Source organism: Morchella importuna (genome assembly GCF_003444635.1).
Source record: "Morchella importuna strain M04M26 chromosome Unknown Morimp01GS005, whole genome shotgun sequence".
NCBI classification, from domain to species: Eukaryota; Fungi; Ascomycota; class Pezizomycetes; order Pezizales; family Morchellaceae; genus Morchella; species Morchella importuna.
The window spans coordinates 471,126-486,767 of NW_025763402.1; the positions used below are offsets into that span (position 1 = coordinate 471,126).

Sequence of the window (15,642 nt, forward strand, 5' to 3'; positions counted from 1 at the left end):
TTGATTCTAGAAACAAGATTACATTTAATTTAATAAATTAATAGCTACTTTATAGGCCTCCCCTAGCCGCGTACTTCTACGACACTGAAATCTAGGCTGCAAGTGCATGCATAAAGTACATGTACCCAAGTGCATATAGGCACTTCTCTATATAAATGCTACCTTTTCAAATTGATATCCGTTGCAATCACAATAAAGCTTGCGCAATGTCTCTGGAAACTGTCCGCAATCCTGCGGCCCTCTCCTCCTTGTGTCCTCCGAGAAACAAAACAGCAAAAGGCCATGCATGAAGACTTTCATCCTCATGACAGGTTACTGGCCCTATTCTCTCCAACCTTTTCGCCATCGTTCGAATGCTCTCACAGAAAACTTCTTCGGAACCGTAATAGTAATGCATTCCTTTGGTAGGCATGGCCCTCTCCCACCACAGCGTATCCATACAGCACCCGGGAGACATAAGTGGATCATACACTCTGTGAAGACCAGCATATTGCCTTGCGAGATCATGGAGCTTTTCAACGTTAAGATAATCCGTAGAAGTGTTGCGATTTAGTTCAGAAACCAAATTGGTCCATGGCGATATAAGTGTAGCCAAGGCTGGCTTTTTGTTTGGATGTTGACTTGCCAGACTGAGCAAGAGACTGAGAGTAAGAGTTCCCCCAGCACTATCCCCACTTACAACTATTTGATCAGGATCTCCGGCGATTGAAAGAACGTAATTATAGCCAACAAGCATTTCCCCAAGCTGGTGCGGATATGTTTGCTCTGGAACAAGCGTATATTCCAAGGCAAATATTGCGGGATTCATGAATCCGGATTCCTTAAGGATTGATATCCAAGTAATCAAGAATTCGAGGTAAAAGTAAGACGAACCCATCGCAAAACCTCCGCCATGAGAATAATAGATAAAGAGATCAGGTTTCTTGTCTCGGTCTTCAACAATCCATAGTCCCTTCAACCCATCTTCAGCCTGATATCAGACGTCAGCACTAATTATTCGAATTATTTCTATAGATGGTCTCGACTTACGCGATGAACCTCGCTCCATATCGGACGCGCAAGTTGCTTAAAGTATCCATGGCGAAACATCCTGAATCTTAGGAACGGTAGTGCAACACCCCTCGTGAAGAAAACCCGGGTGATTCTGCTTGGTATGTTGGAGAAAGCATAGCGCATGCAACGGACAACTAGGTCCTGAAATAGTGTCGTTCGCTGTGTGAATGTCAACTGATGTTTTTTAGCGGTCAGGTACCGTTCTCGTACAATATCCACCGGTAGTTGAAGTACTGGTAGACGTTAGCTTCGTTCTGCGGTGTGTTCATAAAGATCTGTGGCCGCGACTCACCAAGGAACGGAAGTGCTTGGATTGCACAAATAAGTGCATCCAGAAGCCCGATGTCTCGCAGTAGATATATAGCTGCGAAGCCTAAAAAAACAATGATATCTAACCACGAAACGGATCCCAGGAGCATGTTGGTAAGTAATTCTGTGGCGCTGGGGTTGTGGATGCTGACGACATACGATCTGGCGATGATTGCCGCCCAGCCAAATTTTGATATCTTCAACAGTGTGTATGTGCTACAGACCGGGGGTTATTGGCCTAGGTTTTTTTTTTTTTTTCTTTTAAGAATAACTACCTGGGTGAACGAGCCCATATAGCATGTAGTTGGGTGACACTTCATCCATAGAGGCGTTAGTTGTATGTAAGGGATTGGGCAGTGTGAATTGCAATATCAACAAGAACCCCCTCGCATAGACATGTCGTGAAATATGAACCTACAGGAACCTTACTACCTGATGGTAAGAGGGTTGAGCCGCGGAACCTGGTGGTTTCTATCACTTCTACAATGTGGCCCTAGCCACGAACCCTGAGCCCTAGCCGAGGACATGTGAGTAACAATTGAAGTAGATAAATCCTAATTGAATCATATATGCTACTGTTTACGGCGTGTGGATTCAAATATTAGGAGTAGGTGAAAAGAAGAGAAGCCACCACCTTGAAGAACTGCCGGCTTCATACTTTGGGACTTGCTGTTCGTGCATCTAGTGGTTTACTCCGATTCGGTGCAAGCTCATCCGTTTTCCCCCAGCCTCCATGCTCCGCACACCACCACGGCAACTTTATCAAAATTCACCAACCACCCAGCACATCACCAGCACACAGTCAATTTTGCTTCGAGTGCTTCAGGATCTCAAAAAGCACTATTTGCTCTCCCCTGAGCGCCTCCTTCACGCCATCCTCCTCTACATTCACCCCCAAGCGCACGTGCGGCTCACATAGAGATGGCAACGACACAAGAGCAGTCAGCGAACGGGTTAAGGTGAGAACTCACTACATAGACGTGTAATATCGGTGTCTCCAGCTGAGACTTTCCCTCTAACTGTGATCAGCTCGATTCCGCTGCCTGAGATACCTGTCAAACTCCGGTGCACTATTTGCAGCGAGCTTGCACGTGGCGCCTCTCGTCTACCATGCTGCGAACAGTCGATATGTGAAAACTGTGGGTAATCTTTTTTCTCGGAATTGTTTTAGAAGAAATTTTCGCTGAAGTTTTTCGCTTTACGTACATAGGTCATGCGAATCTCCCGACTGAGTGTCCCGTTTGTGACCACACTCCGCTTAGCCCAGACGACTGCAAAGCAAATATTGCCCTACGAACAACGGTGGCAGTTTTCCTACGGACTCAGGAGAAGAAGCATAATCTGATGTTGCAGAAAGAACAAAAAGAGAAGACCAAACCGGTAGAGCCCAAGGTCGAGGTTAAGGATGCAGAGCCAGAGCCAGAAAAGGCTGTACAGGCGCACGTGTCCCCTATGCAGAATCCATTAACACCTCCGCAAGAGGCTGAGGAGACTGCTCGGGCAGAAGGTACCCCAGCGCTTCCGCATGCTTCGCAGGTTGGTCAAAACTGTTTCTTACCAAAATGTCCGATATGACTAACCGCTTCCAGGAATCTACGGAAGCGGTGAATGAGACGGGGGTGGTGAGGAGTCTTACCGAGACAAATCCCGAAGTCCAAGCAGCAAATGGCTTCGTTGGCCAGCAGAACGCTTGGTTCGGTCAACAGGACCCCAATCAGATGGAGCAACAGATGCAACAGATGTTTCCTGGGCAGGACCTTTCAGGTCCCAATGGATGGAACATGTATAACCAAATGATGCAAGGAATGCATCATGAGGGTTGGATGAACGGATATGGGAATTCTATGATGGGTACGTTAAGTTACTTACTCCCTCAATCGTTAATAGACACTAATATCTTCTTTTCCTTCCTTTTAAGGTTATGGCATGAATTCGGTCGCACAGGGAGGAGGATATGGTGGAGGAAACTTTGGGGGCATGGGAATGAATGGAGGAGGGTTTCATAACGGGCATGATGGAATGGGATGGGGCTGGAATGGGCAAAATAATGTGGGATACAATCCCGGAATGGATGGTACTCGTAATGGTGGATATTATTCTGCTGCAACTGCTGGTGGATATAATCACCAATCTCACGGGAATCTTCAGATGCCCACACAGCAATATCAAAATCCTCATTTCCAGCGGCAACAGCCTTATCAACGGGGTCGTGGTGGTTTTGGTAATGGGTCACGTCCTTTTCTTGAACGCCAGCAACAGCAGGCTTTTCAGGATCAATTTCAACAACAGTTACAAGGTATTGATGAAGTTCGCGCTGCTGTTGCTGGCACGTCCGTTGATGAGAAAAAAGGAGAAAAGATTCCTGTTGTTTCTGGAGATCCTGAGAATATAACTGATCCCAACGATGTGCCTACTGATACTGCTTCTACTGTTTTGGCCGGAGCAGATCTTGCTCCTGAGGAACTTGCAGACTCACAAAATTTAGCAGTCCCTGTGAATCCTGATATGGCTCAGTATTTTACCCCAGATGAATTTAGAGGTCCACCAGGCTTTCAACCGCATTTTCCCGTGGGGCCTCGTGGGGGCCCTAGGGGAAATTTTAGAGGATCATATCCGACAGGCAGAGGCGGATTTTATAGCGTTGCACCGTCCCCACCGGTCATTGGAGATACAGAACCCGATAAAATACCTGGTGTAGGATTAGGTGTTGAAGGTGCGCCTACTGGCCCCAAAGCCCTCCGAGAAGGTATCCCTCCAGTTCGGGGAATACCTATTAGGGGAGGAGCATTCGGTCGCGGAAGAGGCGCTTACGCTGGATCATCATGGAATAGAAGGTTTGTATCATTTCCCACTAGTATTCCGGAAACGTTCTGATAACATGGGGTGTGAAACAGTATGTCACCAGGGCGTGCGAGACCATTTTCTAGATCTCGATCTAGAGAAGGGAGGCGTCGATCTAGTGCTACAGGCCGTGATAGAAGTAGAGACCCTAGTCGCGATCGTCGTAGAAGATCCAGATCCCGGAACCGGGACCGTAGTCGACACCGGAAGCGCCAATCTCAAAGTGTTGAATCTGAAAGTGACCGCCGCGGACGGACATTAGACCCTGACGCTGGAGAACCAATCTCGCCTGTTCTAGTTAAGACGCTCACCGATGTTTCTACCGCTGAACAGGACAATATAGATAGTACTCAACAAAGTTCCACTGGCAGAGTAAAGAGGTCGCGCGAAGAGTCTGCTAGCAGAGAAAGATTACGATCTGCCTCAAGGTCTCGGAGCAAGTCGCCAAGTGGGCATCACAAGCGCAGCCGCAGACACAGAAGATCTAGCCCCGTCACAGAGAGAGACAGAGATAACCGGGACAAAGAGCCCCGAGATAGAGATGGTAGGGATAAGGACAGTAGTAGGCACCATCGCCGAAGCCATAAGCATAGGGGCAGTAAAAGACATCGTTCCCGCTCACGTTCCAGATCTCCAAAGAAGGACGACTACCCAATTGATGAAAAAACTACGGCTTCACGGGATGCCGATGGAATAGACAGCAGGAGCAGGAGAGACTCCCGAGAAAGAAGGCACAAGCGAAGGAGTAAGAGAGAAGATAGTCGGCATCGTTCTCATCGTCACAAGTCTAGCAAACACGATCGCTACGATAAATACGATAAAGATGATAAATATGACCGAGATGAGAAATACGATAAAGACGAGAAATATGGCCGAAGAGAAAAGCACGAAAAGACTGAACCGGAGGCCGCCACGGAGAAAAAGGTTGAGAAAGAACGACACTCAGAAAAAGATGCGGACCGAAAGACAACGAAAGATTCACGGTCTAGAAGAAAGCCATCATACAAATATGAGGACGAGGAAGACCTCGAGCGGAGAGCGGAGAGAGACCGCGAGGCGGAAAGATGGGGAGGAGTCAAAAAGTAAAAAAAAAAAAGTATTCATGTGTTTTAAATGTTTTCACCATCTTTCTCTAACCTTTTGGTTGAACATTAATGTCTCCCCATCCTTTCCTCTCGTACATTGCGGTTGTCTCCACTCAATCGCTTTATTGTATTCTCATCCTTTTTCATACAAACTTGGAATTAAACTGCTTTCCAAGTCAAGATATTCTCTTTAGATGGGTGGTTAGATTCACATTTTCCTATTTTTGGCGGTAACCAGCACGTAAACAAACCCCGGCAGGAAAAGGGCTGGTTTGTAGGAATAGAACAGAAGGAAACGCATGCATGCATCAAGTACTTAGTTCTTCTGATAAATAAAAATGTCCCGTTTGAGACTGGTATCTAATTTTTGCAAAAGATTAAACCCGATTGCTTCCAAGATTGGTTGAAAGTCATCTGGGCGAGTTTCTAGCTTTTTATAGTTCCCTTCGAGGGTCTTATTCTTCTTTACCGCCCGCTTGTAAGATTCCCACTCCTGGGGTTCAAGGATAAAGTATCCAGACGGACGTAGAGACAAGTAGACCTTGGCAAAGAATGCTCGTAATCCTTTAATCGTGAGCATAATTAGTAGGTCCAGCACAGAAGAGTTACGCAGGGAAAATCCGGGGGGGGGGGGGGGGGGCAGATGTTCCTTTATTCGCTTACCTTCATCCAAGCCCTGCAGGTGGACCCATTTAACCATGCTTAGAGCGAGGATCACATCGTAAAACCCCGGTTCCAAAGGAGGGCTCGTAGCCCAGTTTTCACAGCGGAAGGCCACGTTAAGGGGAAACTTTGCGGGGTCGAGATCCTGATGGTAATTCCGGTGCCCATGCTGCAGTACCGACGAGATCGGAAAATAATTATTCCGCTCGACCTGGCTAGGCTCGACTGGGGCAGACTCTCCATCTACTGGGGCAGTCCTGGAATATCGCAAGGATAGATGCGATATCGCCTTTTGAACCAGTTCTGGATCGATATCGACGCCGGTTACGCTTGCCGGAGAGAATGAAATGCCTTTTCGTTTTCACTCCCATGCATAATCGTCAGTGCCCATGACTTTTAGCTTTGCCGCTGGCTAGCATGGAGGACTTGGGGGAAGGTTGTGGTACCCAGATGCACAGCTATCGCCCCATTGTTGCATCCTATATCCAGGATGTCCTTGCCAGTAAACAGATCTGGAGAAGCGTTGGCGAGGGCTTGCAGGCGGTAATCGATAACGTGCGGGGCACGATTGGGACCATCGTGTCGACTGGCACCTTGGTAGCCTAGCAGTGTATGGTAAATATTTGTCAGCGTCTAGGTCAGGGTATGGCGCATATGGGGAAATAAGGGTTCACATGAGGGCAATGCTCTTGTGGAGATGATAATGGCATACTTTTGTAGTTCCCGTACTGAGCCATTGTTGCGTTTCTGCTTCTGCTACTGCTGCCCACCTGCTTGAAGTAATCGTAGCTCTGTTGTTGTCTATCTCCACGCTAAAAGTCCAGTGACGTCCGAAGAAGCAACAAGCGAATGGGTTAGGGTTCGGATAGCTAGCGTCAGGCTGGCCCAGTCTGAAATGCTTGTTTTTTTGGCGGTTTCTTCCCCGCAACCTTGGCACGGAGCGGCTCCGGCCACCGGAGCGCTAGAGGATCCTCCATGTCCAATCCAGAATGATACACTAAAACGTTGTGGGACGTGAGGAACGGTGAGACATCCAACGCCATAGACTCGAACTCACCGCAAAGAAAAAAAAAAAATAAGAAAAAGTGCTTGATTATGAGCCCTTCATTTAAGTCATCACAATGTTGTGATTGGACGGAAAGCTTAGACTCTCCTGCACAGCTCCCACAAGCGAGGATGTTCCTTGAATCGCACCTATGACAACTCATTTAATTAAGTAAACAATAAAACCCCGATTCGAACGCTTGTGGGATGCATGATCACTCGTTCGATATTCTTATCTTGTCTCTGATGCATATGTATGTGGTCTTTGCTTCCCCTCCTCAACCTGGTCCATCACTTCACATACTAATAAGTAGATCTGAATCAATTACAGGAAATCGGACCTTCAAACAAACGACATACATGTACCCAGTAGGCGGTTACAACAGAGTCTTCAGTGCACAAGAGTTCACTGATCATGATTCTGTCGGGCACTGCTTTCTCTCTGCCGCCACCTCCACACGTGGCACAAGAGACAGCGGAAAAACCTACCCCACTGGAAAACTGCGGCCTGTCATGGATTTCTCCGACGCAGGTTTCCGTTGCTGCGTTGTTGTTGCTGTCGGCCGAATCCCGGCTCCATTCGAGACAGGCGGGGCGGGACATTTGTAACCGAAAAAAGAAATTGAATTGCAGAAAAAGAAGCTCGGATCCGGAGTCAACTCCTGAAGTGATCGACAGGAACGTAATTTTAAAAGCGAAGGTAAAAAAGGGATTACAGACATGGCTCTCACATATATCAAAAGAAAAAACCAAATAGTGGTCTGATCTTTGAGTTTCGCTTACCCGTGCGCTTTTGAGAGGATGCCCTTCAAGCTCCCAAGATCTCCAATGCTGTTTAATTGGCTTTGTTCGAAACTCTTAATGATGTTGAGCTGTCAGTCTTGGCTGGCCAGCTCGTTGCGGGCACTGTTATGGGACCTCAATGATACCGTCGGTCAGAGCCGACAACAACATTGAGGACGAACCACCAACACCCTGGCATCATCCCCTTCGCGGAGTTCAGGAAAACTGCCGATGCTGTGAGGTGAGGGATTTTCCGATTATTCTCAGAAAGATACGGCCGGCACTTTTTACTCGACGTGGAACAGGGCTAGATGCGCACGCTGCCATTCCCATTACCGGGAAAGAGGCCATTTCCCCTTATTGCTGCAGCGCTAGACACGGGTAAGACAAGCCCTCCATCGCCTAAACCTGGGTTTCGTCCTCATCATTCGTCATTGCTACACCTGGAAATCCTCCAGAAGCGGCGTTGATATGTGGCCTGGCCGGTATAGGGCTTAAGTTTGTGAAGCATGATATCTAAGCCGCAGATGCTGCTACTATCTGCAGGTGAATCACAGTTGAAGCAAAGCCCACCACTCGAAGCTTTTAGGCCAAGGCGGAGTTCTTTGCTGCTTTTGGCAAGAGCTGTCGCTCTCTATCCAGATGACTCTGTAACGGTCAGGTGAGCATAGTCCATTACTGGTTACCCTATAACCAGCGAAGAGTGTCAGATAGCTGCAAGTTCCTCCCTGAGTACAAGTATGTGGAAGCCTTGGATCCTTAGGGTTCAGACAGATCCTTAAAATTAGGTGTTATAATCAAGGAATCACATGCAGGTAGGGGGAAGGGTCCTTTTTTTTTTTTTTTTTTTTGTCCAAGGGTGCTTCTCAAGTAAAGGCCAAGCTAACTATGGGCGAACAACTATGGGCGAACCTCCGTGGAAGGTTTATACCATGGACTCGATATTTCTCAATTTCTCAATTTCACGATCGATAACCGAGCTTACTATTTCAGATAGGGAATCGAGCTGCTGCCTTACTGAGTCTTATGGCTCCAAAGAGGCCGTTCCACACCCCACACCCACACCCACACCCACAGCTGAAGTCCGATATTTCGGACCGTTGGTGCGAAGTAACGTAACTGAGTTGAGCCTGTCAACATAAGCCTCATGGAATTAGAGTATGAGTCTTTATTATCTGGAGCTTCCCATGGCCACAAATAACTCGGGATAAAGTCACAAGTCCTGGCTCTTGAAATTAGATATATGCAACAGTAAGGAGTATTACAGCTGTTGTTAGGGAGCGGGCCGTTGTACCTGCATATATCCAAGTTAACATGAGCTCTTTTGGGGGCTAAGTACATACATGTACTTTTCCACCTTTCACTTTCGTTATTTGCTCCCCCTTAAAATCGCATAGATGGTTGACTGAAGATCAGATATTTATTGAATATTGATCATAATACAAGACAAATTATATGCAAGGAAAGGCTGAAGGGACTTTACAAAGTACAGACCACTATGCGCCCAGAAAGCCAAGACCATGTGAAAGCCCGTAGTTTCCGGTTCGGAACGTTCCGAACACGGCGAAACACACAGACCTCGCGATCTTACGACACCGGCTTGAAAATCTATCCATAGCGGACCCGGGAGTTGCGTACAACGTTCCTAACCGACTAAGACCCGCATAAACCTATATCCGAAATACATATGTACGAGGATGGCGTCAGTCGGGCGGCATCATTAGGCTGAGATCCTTTCGTGTAACTGAAAACGAACCTGCACCACCACCACCACCAACCACATTGGCCTGTGTCCGTGTGAGCTCCCTCTCTCAACTGTCCCTGTATAACTGTTTATGGGTGTTTTCCTGGAAAAGTCCCAATCGCCAAGAGAGTCGCTTAGCTTCTTTCTCATCATCTGGGGAATACCAATTATGTGAGTACATGTATGTACCTCAGCAGTACATGTAGCACTGGTACTGGGCCTCCTCCTCTATTAGGCACAAGGACCGCCGGTCCGTGTTTCCACGAGTACATGTTATTAGCCGGGTTAAAAAAAAGGACTGAACATGTTTGATCTTATGGGAGGGCCTTTGTCAGTAAGCAGAGCTTCTAGACATCAGCAGCTGACTATATTCTCAGAATGACTGTCTCGAGGTTAATATTGAGCCCCCCTAAGGAGACATGTCACGATCTATTATTTGGCTGCCCCAGTACCAAGAAATTTTTACATGGAATAATAGATGTGCAGCTCCCTCCCCGTCAATTACTTATTGAGGGACGACGACCCCGCTGTTCTCAAGCTCATAATGTCACACTATTAAGCTCTAACATATATTACATCGGCCCAATATGGTCATTTTACGGGGGGAAGCTTCGAGGAAGGAAAAAACCCCGGCCCTAGCGATCTAAATACCTGGAACTTGTTAAAAAGCCCTGTAATTCTGAGCTCAGGGATAGAGAAAAGAAATCTGACAGCCGAAAGGAAGTAGTTAGCAGTGGTGACACTAGGACCCTTTCTGTCTTTTGAAAGACTAGCTTTCCTTGCTTGCTCCGATCCTCGTGCTATGTGTCGACCGATCTACCCTCATTAGACACCCCCAGCACTACAGTAAAAACATTGGAGACCCAAAAGTCACCCCCCTTCCTATCCTAACTAACTAGAAGTACATGCCAATGCTGCGGGTTTGGCTGTGTGGAACATTTAAATGGGAAAGTATACGTAGAGGCTTGCGAGTCACACTAGCCATAAGTGAAAGATATACTCACTGGGGATATTTGGTAGAAAAAGCAAAGCTAAAACAAGAGCCACGGACTGGTCCTTGCAACGTGAAAAAGCAAATTCTTCAGGCTCAACAGAGTCTCTATATCCTGGTCTGTGGGAAGATTTGTTGATCGGCCTTTAGGGTCCGTAGTAAGTACCCTCTACCATCGACGTCCTTTTTGGAATCGGTGTTTCGCTATACGTGGAAAGCTTTCTATCATCTTCTAAAGCTACAGTATGTGCCCATCAAAACCCTCCCCCCTTCCCCCCTCTCTCCCCTGTTTATGGGGCTTTGCAAACATCGAAAGGAAGGATCCGTTTTTATCAATAAACGTTGGGATAGGGTAAGCGGAACAAGAGCCGAAGCGTGTGAAATCCTGGGCATGACCCGGACCAATCTGTTAGAGTTCGTCAGACCGCCTTGCAAAACACCCATACCGTTCCTGCTCTAAACTTCGCTAATAAGAATAGTGATATTGTCGTTATTATTAATAGTAATGTTTTTGTTATTGCTATTATATGGTTCGTTGTGTTGCTGTATTATGGGGAAACCCATGTGCGTTTTCCAATTTGTTTATTTGATCACTGATACATACAATACAATTAGTGGCTGCCAACCGACAGCTAGCAGCAACAGAAGTCCTGGACGAGTGACAACTGCATACATACGAGTTGAAATGAGGGGAAAGGGTCTACTTTTTCCAGTTCTCGGTTCCATTTTGTACGAGCGTCTGTCTCATTTGCAGCTGCGTCCCATAGATATTATGAGGAGAAAGACATTTCTGAATAGTGTGGAGGGAGAGGTGAGAAGGAGGGGTGGAGGGGGTGGAGCAGGAGATTCATTGGAGTCATCTGCCAATGATGAGGTGTCCGGGGAACAGCAGTGGAATCAATTTCCTTGGATCAAGGATCCCCGCCGAAGCGAAGTTGCCAATAATCTTGAGGCGGGTCTTAGCGGGATGAAGCGTGAGCAATCTACGTAGAGTGGTTGTCCGTCCCGGGTTTCGACAGTCTATTTCCCGTCTCCACACCGTTTCTCTAAGATAGAGCTCGTGTGAAAGTGAAACATGACGTTCCCCCCCATGGTTCTTTTGTCTTGGGATGCGTGGGGGATGATATAAATGTAGCTATAGTACATCATTAGAATAGGCACGATGTAAGATGTAAAATAGACCCTGGAATAAAGGTACCGACGAGTTGTCCACATACATATTTCTTGGTTTTTATACCCTGGCTTGAGGGAGCACAGCGGTATGCACCGCAGTATTAGGTACCACAAATGGGAAGTTATGGAGTGCAGGAAGACCGCGGATCAAGCGTTAGAAGTGACCCTGTGGAACAGAGCGGATATATTGGATTTCCCCAAACCATCACAGCTTATTTTTATTTATTCCAACAACTAGTTTATTTAGTTGGTAATTTTTGAATTTGTTTTGTTTTGCTGGAGCTCAAAAGTATATGCTGAGGGTTTCCTTTTTTTTTTTATATGACCTCCTCGGTACTTGCTTTGTGGTGATGAGAAGGGTTTCGTTTCGATCTTTTCGACAGTACATATCTCCCACTCATCCTAGCCGTTATTTTTGAGCTTCGCCGGTTCCGTTCTGATCATTTTCGTCTTACGGCGTAACCCGACCCCGTGGAAGAGTGTGGATCAGATTCTGATCCGGAAATCTGCTGAACGAGCCAGAGAAAGAACGAAAGGAGGTGAAAGATGGAAGGAGCGGTGGTATACTAACTTGCGAACCCTACTTACATACATACACATATACCGGATTGGTTGCAGCACATCACCGCACATCCCTCTAACTAAGCCAACTTGGTAACTGTACGTACAAGCTTCGGACCAGTTGTGGGGTGTTTATTTTCTTTTCTTTTCCTGCTAGTTGAATCATTGAGATTTCCCCCCGAGATATTATTGCCTTTCGATCGTGGGGAGATTTCGGAGTCTTGATCTTCTCTCTTTCCTCAGACAATCAGTATCGAGTCCCGCTCAAAATCAGTCAGTTAGTTAGCGGTCAATCGGTCAGTCGGTCAGTCGGTCAATCAATCAGTCAACCAGTCAGTCGTTCGGTCGATACAATCAATCTGTCAACCAGTCAAGTAGCCGGTCCAGCCCGTCGGTCAGTCAAGCCAAAAGAAAACAAAAGGATTAAGGTACGACAAGGTACGAGGTACGTATTGAGCAGTTCCAACTATCAAATCAATTACTTCGCTCTATCACAAGCCTCCAATCCACATAGCCCTTGCCCCGTCAAAATATTGGCCCAAAAATAGCGAGGGGGCCACCCGATTTCCTACACTTTGCCAGCTCCGCTAGAGCGGCCTTCTCTACCAGTCCTTCTTTCGTCGTCGTTTCCTGTCACATCGCTGCTGCGCAGTGTAGACGAACCTCTCATTCTTACTCCGTCACCCACCCTCTCACTCGTCTTCTCCACCCCCCTGCGGGAAGGCTTTAGAAAAAAGGGAAAAAGACGAGAAGAGGTAGGAGCAGGAGTAGAGTAGGAACAAGAGAAGATCAACCTCGAGGAATAAGACTAGGAAGGGAAGGTAGTAAAAAAAAAAAGAGGAGGAAGGGATATCTGTTACCGTGACACTCGTTCAATACGCATATCCTGTCCCTCTCTCATCATATTCTCTCTCTCGACTTTCTCTCCCCTCTTCCCCCTCCCCCCCCCCCCCCCCCTTCTCCTCTCTTCTTTCCACATCTCCTCCCACCCCTCCAGCAGGAGTGCAGGTGTATCACTTCCGTTCTCTCTACCCCCCCTCCTCTTCCATTTCCTTCCCCTCCCACCCCCTTCCTCTCGTTCCTTCCCAAAATCTCGTTCTCTTCTTGTCACGCCGACACTGTTTCTGCAGGATAGTAGTTTCCTCTCCGGGTACCTTCGACTCTCGTTCCTTAAGCTTCGCTGCTCTCGTGGATAATATTTGTTTCCCCCCCCCCGTACATAAACACAAAAAGTACAACACAAAATTACGGTGCACACGACTTATCAGACCAGTCCATCTGCAAGCATTTTGTTATATTCCTACTTATTATTATTTCCTTTTTTCCCCCCTGGTCAACTTTACTTCGATCTCGATCGCATTCGATTCGCTCGCTTGCCTCCATTGCTCCCCGGTTTCCATACTTGCCGTCTCACTATTGTTACAAAACGATCTCGGAACCTCTCGGCCGTCCCCCCAGAAGTAATCGTCTGTCTGCTGCTGCGTTGGTGAGAAAAGACCAATGAGAAAGAAAAAGCACGGCCTTTTTATATAAATATTTTTGTCGCGTCTGGCGAACCCAGTCGCTCACATAGACCAGTGTACTTCTTGCCCTTTGCGCGACGCAACGTTTGCCTGCCTGCCCGTTACCTCTTAGTGAGAACTTATCCTCTGGATATAGGATATAGGATCGCCTCTATCAAAGGAGGCGCACACGCGCGCCGTTGAGCTTTACTGCTTGACATTTCTAACATCAGCTTCCTACCCACTACCCCCCGCTGCCGTCAGCCACTCCCTAAATCACACCTCTCCTGCCTGCTACGGCATCTCACATACGCTGTTTTCGGTCACCGACTTGAAAGGTCGGAGATTCGAGCCTGAATGATGTCGCCTAGACCCCCTCCCATCATCTATCCACGGTCCACATTGCCTCCATCATCTTCTACAATGGCCGAGTCACCTCGACCCATGCCCTCTGCGGCATTTCAACCTCACCACCACCAACTTCCGCCGCCTATATTCAACGACCCTCTGGGTCAAGCCGCACGATTTTCAGGCCCTGGTCCGATACTACCGCCTCTCGCAATTTCAAGTCCCGTCAGATCTACATTACCGCAGCCCCTTGTTCAGCAATCCAAGCAGCCCTCGCACATTCCTCAACAGCAACATTCGCAACAGCAGCACATATCTACCTCCTCGCAAACTCCCCACAAACGTGAGGTTCGACAAGTTTCAACGGCCCCATATGGGAGCGTCATAACATCGCAGACGACATACAACTCCCCCGCCAATTCCGGGCTCTCGTCGCCGGCTTCCTACGACTTCGGCGTTAGGTACGATGATAGAAGGTATAGTCAAGACTCAGACCGGGAACGACGAAGGTACTCCAATTTCTAACGTGAATATCTCGTGGTGCTGGGCTGACATGGACTTTAGATCAAGTTTAAGCACTATGGTCCCTTCTCCAACTTACAACGTGAAACGGTCGGTAGAGCACAATTTTGTGGGGGATCAGCAACAGCAACAGCAGCACCAGCAGCACCAGCAACACCAACACCAGCAACAGCCAAACTACCCATCGAGGTACACGCCCACCTCAGTGGAAGATGCAGTCGTGAGCCGACGGCCTAGTCGCCCACAATCAAGGTCAGTCTTTAGGCCCTGGTAGGTGGCGCCCTTAATTGCCTTATTAACGCATATACAGCCCTGAGCGTTATACGATTCAGGTACGGCAGCAGCCCGTAGCGGCCCGGGCATGTGGTTTTGGCGAACGGGATCGACGAGTCATAGATCCCCCACCAATCGTCCAGCTTATCGTAAACGACCCTACAGGCCACTCAGACCCCAACGAGATGCGGTATCCATTCAATGTTGTACACTGCACACTGTGGAGCTCAGACGGAAACCAGGACGAAACCGCGCTAATAGGCGTGGACAAGCGGCTGACGCGACGGCTGATGGGTACACTGGTGTCATCGCCGTTCGTGGGTCAGGACGAGGAAGGGAAAGAGGGCTGCTTTTTCTGCTTCCCCGATTTATCATGTAGAACGCACGGTAAATACCGATTGAGATTTGTTCTCATGCGGTTAGAGCCTAGTGATCTACGGCCGGAGGGCTATACACCAATAATAACAGAGGCCATGAGCGAGGTGTTTACCGTTTACACGGCGAAGGAATTCCCCGGGATGCGGCCAAGCACGGAATTGACCAAGGCCCTCAAATTACAGGGGTGTGCCATATCGGTCAAGAAGGGCAACGAAAAGGCGATTGGAGCGCCAGGTGGCAGCGGCAAAGATGAGGGGAGCGGCGATGATGAAGCTTCGCCTTCAACAGCGGCCGGGAAGCCGAAACGGAGAAGGAAAGTGTGAATTCTTTTTTTTTTGGACAGGCGCCGGGAGAGCGCGGGTGATTTGTATT

The 15,642-nt window shown here is 47.9% G+C and overlaps 5 protein-coding genes across 5 annotated transcripts; 3 read left to right on the plus strand and 2 right to left on the minus strand.

Annotated features, from left to right (window-relative positions):
* Positions 1-187: 187 nt before the first annotated feature.
* Positions 188-1,686, minus strand: LAJ45_02693 (uncharacterized protein; the record flags this gene model as incomplete). The annotated part of the gene is made up of 6 exons (XM_046112284.1): positions 188-970; positions 1,030-1,212; positions 1,264-1,286; positions 1,346-1,444; positions 1,515-1,578; positions 1,638-1,655. 6 exons carry the CDS (start codon positions 1,653-1,655, stop codon positions 188-190), a joined length of 1,170 nt encoding a protein of 389 aa, XP_045974410.1.
* Positions 1,687-2,283: 597 nt separating this feature from the next.
* LAJ45_02694 (uncharacterized protein) lies at positions 2,284-5,289 on the plus strand (the record flags this gene model as incomplete). The annotated part of the gene is made up of 6 exons (XM_046112285.1): positions 2,284-2,321; positions 2,392-2,501; positions 2,573-2,898; positions 2,952-3,213; positions 3,281-4,196; positions 4,257-5,289. 6 exons carry the CDS (start codon positions 2,284-2,286, stop codon positions 5,287-5,289), a joined length of 2,685 nt encoding a protein of 894 aa, XP_045974411.1.
* Positions 5,290-5,604: 315 nt separating this feature from the next.
* Positions 5,605-6,688, minus strand: LAJ45_02695 (uncharacterized protein; the record flags this gene model as incomplete). The annotated part of the gene is made up of 4 exons (XM_046112286.1): positions 5,605-5,852; positions 5,952-6,302; positions 6,398-6,553; positions 6,664-6,688. The coding sequence occupies 4 exons, from the start codon at positions 6,686-6,688 to the stop codon at positions 5,605-5,607; spliced, it is 780 nt and encodes a 259-aa protein (XP_045974412.1).
* A 1,401-nt stretch (positions 6,689-8,089) lies between these two features.
* LAJ45_02696 (uncharacterized protein) lies at positions 8,090-8,897 on the plus strand (the record flags this gene model as incomplete). Its single annotated transcript, XM_046112287.1, has 4 exons — positions 8,090-8,159; positions 8,325-8,439; positions 8,553-8,593; positions 8,776-8,897. 4 exons carry the CDS (start codon positions 8,090-8,092, stop codon positions 8,895-8,897), a joined length of 348 nt encoding a protein of 115 aa, XP_045974413.1.
* Positions 8,898-14,172: 5,275 nt separating this feature from the next.
* On the plus strand, positions 14,173-15,593 carry LAJ45_02697 (uncharacterized protein; the record flags this gene model as incomplete). The annotated part of the gene is made up of 3 exons (XM_046112288.1): positions 14,173-14,606; positions 14,662-14,871; positions 14,930-15,593. 3 exons carry the CDS (start codon positions 14,173-14,175, stop codon positions 15,591-15,593), a joined length of 1,308 nt encoding a protein of 435 aa, XP_045974414.1.
* Positions 15,594-15,642: the final 49 nt, after the last annotated feature.